Source organism: Corvus brachyrhynchos, unplaced genomic scaffold (assembly GCF_000691975.1).
Source record: "Corvus brachyrhynchos isolate BGI_N302 unplaced genomic scaffold, ASM69197v1 scaffold209, whole genome shotgun sequence".
In the NCBI taxonomy this organism is placed as follows: Eukaryota; Metazoa; Chordata; class Aves; order Passeriformes; family Corvidae; genus Corvus; species Corvus brachyrhynchos.
This window is the reverse complement of record NW_008246056.1, coordinates 2,851,093-2,864,428: the sequence shown is the minus strand read 5'-3', so window position 1 is coordinate 2,864,428 and position 13,336 is coordinate 2,851,093. Positions and strand designations below refer to the sequence as shown.

The 13,336-nt window shown below is 41.2% G+C and overlaps 1 protein-coding gene across 1 annotated transcript; it reads left to right on the top strand.

Annotated features, from left to right (window-relative positions):
* Positions 1 to 6: 6 nt before the first annotated feature.
* Positions 7 to 4,429, top strand: MCAT (malonyl-CoA-acyl carrier protein transacylase). The gene is made up of 3 exons (XM_008642465.2): positions 7 to 28; positions 292 to 509; positions 717 to 4,429. Exons 2-3 carry the CDS (start codon positions 324 to 326, stop codon positions 1,140 to 1,142), a joined length of 612 nt encoding a protein of 203 aa, XP_008640687.1. The 5' UTR covers positions 7 to 28; positions 292 to 323; the 3' UTR covers positions 1,143 to 4,429.
* Positions 4,430 to 13,336: the final 8,907 nt, after the last annotated feature.

Genomic DNA, 13,336 nt, shown 5'->3' with positions numbered 1-13,336 from the left:
TTCCCTGGAGCCCTGGGCTTTGCCGAAGGTGCCTGGGGGACGTGCGGAGCTCGCTGCTAGGATCTCCCAGCCCGGGCCCGTGCTGTTTCCAAAGCATTGCCTGTTATCACTGTGTCCTTCCCGCTGTAATTTTTAATTAGAAGACAAAATTTACTTTTTACTTCCACTGTTCGCTTTAACGTGTAATACGGCATTAAAAGCATTGACGTTTCACGAGAGTGAACAACTGCCCTTTCTTGCGCGCAGGTGCCCGCGCTCACATTTACGCAGCATCTCTGTTTCTCTCCGTAGCGCTGTACGCGGTGAAAGTGCGCGCCGAAGCCATGCAAAAGGCGTCGGAAGCTGTCCCCAGTGGAATGCTCTCGGTTGTCGGTCGGCGAGAGGCAAATTACAAATTTGCCTGCCTGGAAGCCCGTAAATACTGTGAATCGCTGGGTATAGAGAACCCCGTGTGCACAGTTTCAAACTATTTGTTTCCAGACAGCAGAGTCATTGCAGGACACTTACAGGTATTGCTTCAGAATAACTATTCCTTCAGTTGAACTGAGCATTTCACTTTTTAAAAACTTTTACTTTGCACTCTGTGTGGGTGTTACATACGGCCTTAGTTTGTCCAGCAAAAGTATTTGCTCTGTGGGGCTTTTTTGAGGTGATTCTTGTGGGGTGACTGAGAAAACCTTTGCTGTGCAAGACTCACTTCTCTCTCTCTTTTATAGGCTTTGGAGTTTTTGCAGGAGAATGCCCGAAAATACTATTTTAAACGTGCAAAAATGCTTCCAGTCAGTGGGGCTTTTCATACCAGACTTATGGAACCAGCAGTAGAGCCACTGGCTGAAGTCCTAAAATCGATTGAGATTCAGAAACCACTGCTCTGTGTGTATTCCAATGTTGATGGCAAAAAGTACATGCACTCAAAGCACATTCAGAAGCTGTTAGTGAAGCAGGTGGTGTCACCTGTTCTGTGGGAGCAGACCATGCACTCAGTGTACGAAAGAAAGCAAGGAACAGAATTTCCTTACACGTATGAAGTGGGGCCCGGGAATCAACTAGGAGCCATTCTCAAACAATGTAATTTAAAGGCCTGGAAACAATATAAACACGTAGATGCTCTTGAAGACGAGGAAGAAGCGGAGATTAAATAACCTTTTGAGGAAAAGCCACACAACTTGTTTTTTTCTGATCTAAAGCTTTGTGCTCCCGAAAGAGGAAGTCTTAAACATTCATGGCTTCTCCTGATGTAAAGAGCACTATGTGCATAATTGCAATGAACATTTTCCTTTGAGTTCCTCAGGTGTGGAAAGGGGAGAACTAAGTTTGGCTCTTCCATCTGTGTTGGGACTGCAAAGCTGTCAACAAACAGGCCAAGTAGCATTGTTTGGCCTCAATCCTGCAAGCAACTTTCCCTCTTGGGGTTTGTTTGGTTTTGTTGGTTGATTGTTTTTCGGGGGAGTTTTTTGGGTATGGATTCAGGTTCCAGTTGGTAGCCTTGGCTGCCCGGTGCAGGGATCTTCTGCAGGAATGGTGGGGTTGTTGGCTCCAAGTTGTGGAGGGCTCTGCTCTGGGCTTGAGGGTGCATTTAGAGGAGCCCTTTGTTGGGACAGCTTTCAGCCTGTTGATGTTCCCATTTTCTAACTCAACTGACTTGTGGGGTGTTCATCTATGTAAAGTTCTCTTATTTTGTGTCCACGTTGCCAGGTAGCAGCTGAGTGAGGCAGATGATGTTACGAGAAAAATTATTTTCTTAAGGTTAAACTATAAATAAACTATGAAGCTTTTCTTGCTATTTTTCATGCTTTGGGGGTGCATCATTATTGGCTGTGTCCACATGTGGATGGAAGTAACCTTCCCTCCAGTTGTCCAATGCCACATTGGTTGTGCTAAATTACACAAGAAATGTTCACTGGAGAAAAAAGCTTAACAAAAATATTATGTACATTTCCTGGCAGCAGGAAATGATGAGCTGGAGAGCAGCAGGTTGTCCCAAACCCTCCGGGTAAGAACTTCCCATTTCTCAGTTTATATTTTTTATTTTGGTATTTCAATGCTGTATTTAACAGATATATAGAAAAATTGTAGGATATATTAGTTAAATGACTGACAGCACCTTCAATAATGTATTATGAAATGCAGGAGAACTTCCAGTTACGGTACCAATCATTCTGTAATTTCACATTTATGAAAGGGAGAGTGAATTAAAAACACTGGCCTTGATTATCATTGCTAAGTGGACTGTATTATTAAACAGTTCTTTTGTGGACTGCAGCTGGCAGCTGTGCCTCCCCTTACAGTACAAATTCCACTTTTAGCGTGTGTAAACATTAACAATTAGTAAAATACTGAAGAGTTTGTCAGCTTCACCATTGGACTGCCACAGGCTGATGATTAAGGGTTGGAATAACTGTAAAGAAAATTATTTCAGTGAAGGTTCCTATGTTACAGGAAAGGTGTTAATTATTCAGAAGAGCACACCAAAGTCAGTTAGAATTATTGGTTAGAATATTGCACCTAGATCCCATTCATATCATTAAACACTGGACTGTGCTGTGTTAGAAGTCTCTGCCTACATCTTGTAAGACCAAATGCAACGTTGGTGACTTTCAAACCAGCTGTTATGATAGTAGAAACTGAGTGTGGTATGTTCTTGGCACTAATTTTAGTGCTTTAAAATTTCTGGACTTTCTTTTTAATTATTTAACCTTTCTAAGGAAATGTTGGAGACATGTTTTCTATTTGTAGTGTTCTTGCTATAATTTTTTTCCTTTTTTCTCCCCCCCTCATTTCACTTGGTTGTACACTTTGCTTGGAATTAAAGCTTTTTGGGAAAATCGTGCTAGAAATCTCTTGTTTGCAACCCATTAGATTACCGCTGCACTTTTGTCAGCTGCACAATGCTGAAGGGGAATCTGTATCCTAAGAGCATTCCAATCTTGTGGGTCTTGTTTAATTAGTGGGAAGAAGGACCCGTCACCACTGTCAGGTGTTTGCTTTTCTTCTGTGCAGTGGTTGAGCTGAGGCTGCTCCCAGTGACCTTCGTGTCTCCAAAACCAGAAGCCAGAGGGTATCACGCTCTTGTGCTGATGTTGCAATTTCTAGGAGCAGAAGAAGTGTGATGGAGGTCTTTGTACTTCTGCATAGAAAGTGTTCAGGGCTTGATTTTGTGTGGTGCCCAGCAGCACAACCTCACCTCGTGTGCATTGTAACATTGCCTGTGGCTGGGCAGAGGGTGCCCAGGTAATTAGGAATCCTGGATCTCAGAGCATTTCTTTAATGTGTTTGCTCATCTATCCCCTCTGCTTCTGGAAACTGAATGTTTGAGATGAGAGAAGCCAGCGTGGCTCCTTCACCTACGAACAAGCAGAAACAGGATGTGGAAGAAAATCAAGTGCCGTAAATGCTGTCACATATGAGGAAGTGTGCAGTGAAAAAAAACAGAATTAACTTTGGGTCTCCTGAGTCACACTTTGGGGCTGTGACTAAAGGATTAACTAACTGTGCTCCACAGGTGAAAGAGGAGCCTGGCACTGACTGCTGCCTGGTACTCCGGTTAGTGCTGATTGGTGTGGCTTTGGATGCTGTTTGCTTTGTGTTTCACTTGTTTCTTTGCTGGGATTGAATTTTATATTCCTTGAGACTGTTTTGCTCCATACATGCTGGATGATGAAATTCCCCCCTCTTGTGATTCAAAGCCTTACACTATGGATTACAAGAGTGGGGAAAAGCAGAGTCACCCCACACAGCTCTTGGATGAAATAGGTAGAGAGTCTCCTGTTCATCATTGCTCCCCTGTGCATAAAGGTTATTTATCTAGAAATAACTACTTGGTAGTGTTAAACTGATTCAACTGGAAAGAGTCAATTTTTGCATAGCTGGTACTTTGATTACACATGCATAGTTTGTTTATTAGACCCTCCTGATGTTAAATTTTACCCTTTACTAAACAGTGACTTTAACATATTTTTCTATCACACTGCTATTATGGAGCTAAATGGAGCACTCAATTCACTGATAGAACTTTGGTCTGTTTTTTTGGCTGTGTGGGCCAACTTCTGGCCTGTGTGTGACTACAGTTCCAGGTGTGCTAACTGTGCTTTTCTAGAAAAAACTTCCCTACCTGCTGCTGAAGGGCACATCAGTTTGAGAGCATTTTGGAAAAATGTGACACTGGAATATGTGCTGCTGCTTGAATTTCTGGGGTATGCTGGAGACATCGCTCTTTACAATTCCTTCTTTGCATGCTTTCCTTTTGCTCTGCATTTTAAGTCATTCAAAGATATTTCAAAGTCCTTTGCATGAAATGGTCAAATGAAATAGTCTAGTGGAGCTTCATTTGTCTTTTTCCCAGAAACATTTTTGGAGATGGGCAGTTAGGATCATGATGGCACCATTCAATAAAGAGAGAAAGCATGTTCCTCAACATGCTTAAATCTGGCTTGATTTGGCATTTGTCTTCACTAAACACAAGAGGGGTTTAAATACCTTGTCTGATTTAAAGCAGGGACTTGGACTTGAACCTCCAACTTCTCTGCTGAGTGCTTAGATCACAAATGTATTGAATATTGTGTTTTCGTGTTTCAAAAATATGCTAAGGGTAGGAGTTGCTTGTCTGGGCAAGAAGGCGGCATCTCCTGTGCTGAGGGGAAAATCCAAACCACAGCGATACACTTTCATTTTCTCTCACTGAGAGAACCTATAGTTGGATCCTGAAAACCAACTTCAATAGCAAAGAGAAGAGAAGATGCACCCAGAAAATAGAATAACCAGGCACAAAGGGGGGATGTTGTTGAGAGAGAAAACACCCTCATGGCCACCCGTGGAGTGCAGGAGGATGACACCTCGACCATCTCCATCCTGTAAGTTGTGCTCATGTTCCCCTCAGGCTTCTATTCCCCCCAGGCACATGCCCTGCAAAAAGACAAGCATCCTCTGAGAAAATTCCTTCTCAGAATCCATCAGATTCTTGGGGTTTTGTTCTGGGCAGCTCATAGTTTTACTCTGAAAAGGGGCAGAAGACACTGCCATTAATGTGTGATAGCAGAGTCTTGGAAAATAAAGCAGACAACACTGCAAAAGGTTTGAAGCAACAATTTAATTTTTAAAAAGTATCATGGTTTTAATCTTTACTATTGCTTTTACAGTGTTAAAATTTAAAGGATGGCCAGCATGCCTTCAGTTTTCCTCATATCCAGAATCTCTTTAACAAACTCATTTACAGGAAATAGACACTTTATGTTGCATAAAATAAACACAAAAAAGACAGACTTTCTAATCGCCTGGAGTCACATTTCAAAACCAGCAAGTCAGGCAGTTATCCAGCAACAACCTCTTTACAAGTTTTTTCTTTAAAAAAGATATGAAACAGCAGTGACCCAGCACTAGCCTAGGTTTTAAATATTAAAGAGATTTTTATCAGTGTAAATTTGAAAAACAAACCAGCTGCCACCACTGGGGTGTTAATGATGTTGGTCAGTGTCCAGCAATGACCTCCTGTTGTAATTCTGTGTGTTAATTCGACAGTCTGTAATTCATGGCCCACCAAAAGGCAGCAAGAAGCAAGGCTGCAGGCACCAGCTTCTGGCAGAGGCACCTGAAAGGAAGCCTGCAAGTCTGTGGGAAGAAAGGGGATGGTAATTAGAAACAACAACCAGCAAAAAGATGGTGCAAGGAAACTAAAAGAGTGCCTGTGGGGGAGGTCAGTGTGGGCTTGAGGGCACGGTCCAGTTCTGCTGCAGAAATGCAGAGGGGGCCAGCTTTGCTGGTGGCTCCAGCCACTAAAGAATCCTCCTCTCTTCTCTGGGTAAATACTACTGGCAGCAGCTCTGCTTATCTCCCCAAGGAGACCCTTCCAGCATTTGAGAGTGGCAGATGCCTCCCCTCTGAAAGGAGCCCCACGAGTTGTGTGGGATTTGGGCAGCATCCTCTGTCTTTAAATGAGAAATTTCAGCCTAAAGAGAAAAAACCAGGGCACTGAGGGGGCACCAACAAACTAAGGGATAAACCCCAGCCTGAAGCCATGTTATGTGCTTCACTCACTGACATTACAAAGGAGCCAGGTGTTCCTGTTGCCTACTTGCCAACAAAAAGGTGAGAGAAAAGGGAGAGAGCATACCCAGCCTCCATAGCCAGTGATCCATTTTGTCCAGTTACTGCTCAAAACATTTCCACAGCTTCTTATAACACTTTTAATAACATTCCATGTCTGGAAAACACTGATAGCAACCCTGATGATTTAAACAAAACAAAACAAAGAAAGCACAAGGATATTTATTTATTTAATTTATTATAAAAAGTGGCAAATAAAATACCCATGTTTAGGAAACAAAAACCAACCAAACCAAAACCCAAACAAAAACCTCTAGTATATTCCTTCCTGAAAGTGTATGTGTACATGTATATTTCTCTAAATATTTAGGAAGAAGACCTTTGAAATCAAAAGATAATTTAGTTTCAGAATTAAGTGATTAAGTGACAATCTTTGTGGTTGTTTCAAACTTAGAAGAGGATAACCCAGTGAGAGACGTTTCTCTCTGATGAATCAGGACAGCAATACTGGACTGACACAGCAATACTGGACTGACACAGCAATGCCACAGGCTCTCTCTAGAGTGTGAATACGGCTCTGCTGAGGTGTATGTATGTATGTTATATACAGATATATTTATATGTTATGTTACACATGTTACCATTCTCTGGTAGGTCTGCAGTGAGTGACCATCCCCTCCCAGAAGCAAAGAGAAAATAAGGTAGAGTACCTGGGGGTTCAGACACAGCTGAGTATCTCAGGTTAGGACACTGCTGCAGGTCAGTTAATAACTATGCAGGACAACCCTTCAGCTCACAGCAGATCACGGCAGTTCAAACTAGTCCAGCCATGTTTTCTTGTATGTGCATGGGCAGGTTATTGCACATGCAGTAACATGTTAATCCCACACTGGGCTGCAGGTCTCTCATCACTCAGTTGTGCTTAAAGTTGTGTCTGAAGCTACTGTGCCTTTGAAGAATTTGAAATAGCAAGACACTATTAAAGTCTTTTGACTTTAAATGGCTGTAGTCTGGAAACAATTTACATTATTACAAAGCTTTTCTTTGTAAAACAAGCTGCTTCGCTTTTCTAGGTTCTCTATGAGGCAGCAGTAGTAGCAATAAATTTTTTTATTTTGTGTACAGAAACATTCTTGTTTGTCTAACATGATTTTGAAAAGGATCTGCCAATAAGGTAACTTACACTTGTGCCAGGTGAAGCAGTGTTTCTTCTAATGTCCTGTGGTACCTCCTGTTAAATTCATCCCCGATCAGGGCCAGCTGACGGCCAACCTGAGTAGCTGAGCTGCAAGGCAGTCAGGATGTGCACGTTAGAGGAGAACCCTGCAACAGCAATTCTTTAAAGCACTCTGCAAATGTCAGGTACTGTTACTTCCCCAACAGCTGGGCTAAACTGGGCATGTGAAAGTGAAATGTTACAGGGGGTTTGTTTCCTATTATTTATGGGTTTATTGATTAAGCATTTAATGCCCATACATTATGTGTTTTGATGTTTTCATAAAAAGCTGTATATTTGGCACTTTTGAAAAAACATGTTGATTTTTTTTAGGCGCTTCATTTCTTTATACAAGACAACAGGATTCTGGTTTGGGTTTTTTGGTTGTCCCCCTCCCTTCCCCCCCCCAAATCAAAATATGAAAACAGCCTTTTCTTCAAACCTTTCAAATAATTTCATTTTACAAAAATGTTGGCTTTGTCATCCAACAGATTTACTCCAATGAGTTCCACTATGCAGTGTGGGTCTCCAGCTACTGGGTGGTGCCCAGGCACAAACTGACCAAAACCTTAAGGCTCTTTAGGGAGGTCCTGGGACATACAGAAACTTGAATAACATCTGTGGCACATGTTGATGCTAAAAACTGGTTATGCTTTCCTGATGAAAATTTCCAAGTAGATTTAGTTTCTCTTAGACACATGTTTTTGTTCTGGTAGACAAATAATATGAATATACGTTTTTACTTTAATTTGCATTTCTGCTGAGATCTGTTTACAAGGTCTGCTGAATAGTAAGTGGGCTTAAGAGCTTAATTCTAGAGTCTGCTGAAAAAAGCCCTTGGGCTTGGTTTGGTCAGTCCACCAACAAAAAACACCAGAAAAACCACAGAAAGGAATTTTCACAGATGGGGGAGAAAGGCAACCCCTGAGTCTTGTACTGGAAAATATGTATATATGGGATTAAGAAAAACCCAAGGCAGCACTACTAGTTTGCTGTAAGTGGCGCCTGGAGAATTATGTAAAAATGGCTTCTTCAGCTGCTTGCTGTAACAGGTGGGTCTCTAATGAAGAGCCACATCTGTGTCCCTGTGCAAGATAAAAACTCAGACATTTAATGCAGCATAATCTTGCACAGTCAGTGTTAAGCACTACAGGTTATCCACACTTGCATCTATTCCATTTCCAGTAGTATGCACTATGATTATGTGGCTTAGCAGTTTTCTGGAAGTGTGGCACTTTGTACTTGGGGAGGACAGAAGGAGTATTAATGTAGTGTGATACCTGATATCAAACTCCATTTGCTCTGTGGTGTCCGGAATTGTTTGGAGGTTACTGTAGGTTTCCTCTTCTGGTGCTCCACTGGGGTAGCTGGAGAAGACAAAGTGCCTGGGGGTTCTCCTGATTTGAGACATCTTGCTCTGCAACAAGGCATCAAAGACAACCTCAGGGCTTCATGTTATGCAAGGTCTTTTCAGTTTAGATGGAAATTGTTTGAAGTGCTCTTAAGTTACTCTTTTTACTTCTCCAGTCAGAACACAAGTGTTTCTAAGATACCTATTTTGAGAGTAGTCAAAGGAAAGTTTCAGTGACCCAGCAGATGTCCAGCAATCCAAACATGCAGCATTTAGATAGCTGCTACTTTTTATTGGCTCAAAACAACCCAGAAATTGGAAAATCTCGATAAATATAAGTAGCGTAGACAAGTATAGTTTCTCAGTAGTTTCACTTATTACGATGTTTTCCTACATTGTTTGCAACAACCTGCCTGGCATTAAATCACTCTAACCCATGGAGATCCCCAGGTAGCAAGTATCTAAAGCAAACTTGAACAGGTTTTCTTGTCTTTAATTCAGGTCCAAGTTTACATACCTTCTTCAGCTGGAGGCTACCACCATGGAAATTACAAGCAACTCACCATAGAAACAGAATATAAGAAAAATTTAAACCCATTAGTAGCTTTCCATATGGAAGAGCAGACAGTAAGAACCAGTAACATCAGTGGAGCTGCCTACTTGTACAATGGGAAAGTTATTCACAACCAGTACCACAAAATCAATGGCAAAATTTAACCGGTTTCAGCACACGAGGCTTGTGTCTAATATTGCAAGCATTTGGAAAACACAGAGAGCAGTGTTTGGAAAGCAGAGCTGATGTTTTTGTAGTCATTAGGATTGTTTTATTTGGTTTATCAAGGGAAACAACATCAGAGCTGTGGACGGGGATTATTCCAAACTACACACGCCCTTGGACATTTGCTGCGGTGGAAGGCTCTGCTTGATGAGGAACTTCATTACAACCTTCTGGAGATGCTCTGGTTTTACATTGGTTTTGGCCAGCTTTTTTGTGGTTTCTTTGCTTCCTGACTCCATCATTAAAAACTGATCCCTTTTCTTGATGGAGTGATCCTGGACAGCAACAAAGGGGAGTTCTGGTGGCTGGATTTCTTTCTCATTTTAAACACACTCTGAGCAGGTCAAATGAAAAAAACTAAAATAAAATATTCTCAGAAATTAAACTAAACCAAGCAAAAGGTAATGTCATAATGCTGCTTGGTACGAATTTGGTTTGCCACATTGCTGCGGTCTTGTAACAACTTTAAATTTTACACTTGGGATGAGGTTCAGGCCTTTGTGATCTTCTTTCAATATTTAGATGAAGTTTACTCTGCAAATCAAAATTATTCATAACTAATGTGTATACATTACTGCATAAGCAAACTCACAAAAATGTGACACTAAATAAATGAAAATATACTTGGTTTACAGAAGTGTAGAATCCTCTTAGTGGTGTTTAATGTGGTTGAGGAAAAGCACGTTACAGACTCGTGTCAGCTGGCAGATATTATGTGTTACACAGTTTGTAGTTTTATCTTCTGGCTTTTGTCCTTCTATTTGTAGCATTTCTGATTCACTTACAAAGATGTTTAGAGTCTAGTATTTTAAACACATCCAGAATTCTGAAGAGCTGTGTAGTTTAGCAGTGACAAAAAGAAGCTGGAATCAGGTCTTCTGAATTTTATTGCACCAACTGTAAGGGGAGTTGTGTGACCCAACCCTCTTTCCAAGGGGAAAGACTGCAGCCTTCCTTCCACAGGAGCACTTATCTGAACATGTTTTACAGGTGAGTTAAAAGGCTCTTTTAATTCAGATAATTTTCTTTTTAAAAAGAGACAGTAGTTTTAGGTGCTATATTTGCTTCAGAAGATGCCCTGTCCTGTTTTAAATTCTTCCTTTATGTATTCCTGTGTGTGTCTCTCTTCCATCCAAAAAAAAAAATCAGGGAAAAAAAAGGGTGATGTCCATAGAGGAACTTTGTGCATTCCAGCACCATACCTGATTTCCAGATACCCAGTCACCCCAAGGACTTTGTAGCTCTGAATCAGGTGCCAAGGCTTCATACACACACCGGAGTGAAGCTGTATCACATTAAATCAATCCATGTTCACAGGAGCAGATACTTGAATGGATCTTCCATTTCCCAGGGCAACATCTAGACCAGTGGATGGCCAAGGGCTGATCACATTCCAACAAGTGCACCCCTGTCCCTTTTTGGTGTAAAGTCCAGTGTGACACTACTGCAGTCTGGACTGGGTGACCCAGGGCAGCTCCTGGTTTGAGAACTCCACCAGAGCTCGGACATGAGCTCCAAGGCGTGCTGTAGATCCATGAATGAGAAACTGGGAATGGCAGAGCAAGGTTTGGAGGATCCCAGGGATGCTGAAGTACTCCCTTGGACATTTAAGGTGTCAGTTCTCTGGATGCAGTTAATCTCAGTAGGCTGCATAGAGAAACAGTCAAAGCACGCAGTGCTGGATTTTTGGAGGTTTAACAACCCAACTGTCTGGCTCACCTGTACAAAGTGAAGCTCTAGGGATGTAGTGGTGTACTCCTGTAGCCTGTGGGTACCAATGGAAATGTATTAATTGTGTTTCTTCACAGCTTAGAAAGTTGTTAAAAGTTATCTAGTAAAACAAGTACTATAGTGGATAAAATGCAGTAAGACCACGCACAAAAGGTCAGCTGTCTCCTGCACATGTATTACTAATTTTAGCTTTCACGACGACATAGTGAGGGAAAAAAATACTAAAAAAAAGGTATTTTCTTTTTTTCTTCTTTTCTTCTTCATTTCTAGAGTCGATGCTGGTTTCACATTCACAGGGCCATACAACGGAAATGTCTATATCTGTGTGAGATGAAAACTGTGTCCTGAAAAAGACCTATAATAAGTCAAGGCAGTACAGGACTCAGACATGTAAACAAACTATACAACACCACAACAAAAGCCCAAAGTGCAACATATGCTACCTCACACCTGTTACCATGATAATGCCTTCCTCCCACAGGCTAAAAGAGAGTTGTTTGGTCATGCTCTCCCCCAGCTCAGCTGCAGCCTCGTGTGTTGGCTTTGCCCACCAAGCTGTCTCAATGCAAGGCACATCCAGCAAGGAGGGGTGTTAAAATGTGTTTTACAGGATGGGCAGTATTGAGGCAAAGGCAGTCTGGGAGGGCCACTGTCTTGAAGGTGTACAGGATGAGTCTAATTTAGTTTCAAACCAAAGCTTAGCAATTATCTTCTTGAGAATTACCTGTCTTGAGGCCATTTACTGATTTCTGTCATCAGTTTAAAAATCTGGGTGTATAGGTGTCATATAGAAATGCACACAAAAGCTACATTAATATGGACCTGTTCTGTTCCTCAGGTTTGGATCTGTGCAGAGCTGCTCAAGAGGAGCATATATCACACTCCACAGGCCCTTCTGGTTCTCCACAGCAGGATGTGTTAATCTTCTACCACCCATCTCACTCTTCCCTTCTTTCTCTCATTTATACAGGAAGAAAAGGCAAGTTGATTTTGGTTTACAGAAACCAAAAAGGTTGTATGTGTTTGTGAGTAATTGCTTGTGATTCAGAGAGTAAGTGATCACCTCACAACACCTCTGAGGAGGTGCTGGCAGGACCCCATGTCAGCAATAGAGATCGTTTCCAAACAAGCAATCAGATCAAAAAAGCTCAAGCTTCCCTGTAAAGCTTTGACTGAGCATGCTTAAAGCTTAGTTTCAATGGTGAAATGCCTTCAGCAGAATAAATAATGTATTTCAAGTCAAATACATACTTAATGTTCTGATGAAAAGGGGCCTAGATCCAAATTTTAAAAAACAGCTCTCCAAATGCCTAATTATATGATGGAAACTATGGCAATTTATGAACACAATTATGACTGAATAATGAAGCATCTTTAGTTGAAAGACTATGTTGACACTGTCTTTACTTTGCATAGTCAGGTTGTTTTTATTTGTGAGGGTGTTTCTTAACCCAGCAAAAGAGAACAGAAAATCTTCTTGAAAAAGGAACGTTACTAAACCAGGCAAGCTAGCAGGTGAGTTGGGGAAAACAAAAGGATCTGAAATTTACTTGTAGTCAGTCCAATTAGATTTGCTGTGTTAACAGATTTTAAGACAGGCACAATGATACTTCAGTATAATGCACCAAATGCATTAATTATAGTTTATGTATTATTCTTATGTATTTTACAACTTATCGATGCAGTTTACATCCACTTTATGTCTTATGCCTACAATCTTACATATTTTATGCAGATGTGACACAGCAAAGCTATAAATAATAACAATATATGATTTATTATGTTTTAAAACTGAATATGAAAACAGAAAATCACTATTCATGATCTAACTCCAGTGTTCAGGCTCAAAATTCCCAGCACCTGCCTACATAAATACGGATTGACAGACAGGACCCTCATCCTTTACCCCCACAGTATCAAAGCCTATCTCAAACTGTTTCAGATTCTACCAGCTGCCCATGCAAACTAAATTTAAATGAAAAACAAATAGAGGCTTGGTTGTTTGCATATATATCTCCAATCCATAGCCACCTCTTTCAAAACATGACATCACCCTCAGTGCTGCGAGCACAAATCTCTGTGCTATTTCACAAGGATGAGTCTTTGACATAGTGACCAAAGACTAAGAGCTGGTTCAGAGGAATATTGCGCACGCAGGAAAGATACACTCTTTAAAATCTTGGGCATTTTTTTGTTTGGTTTTCTTTAGGCTCTCCTATGA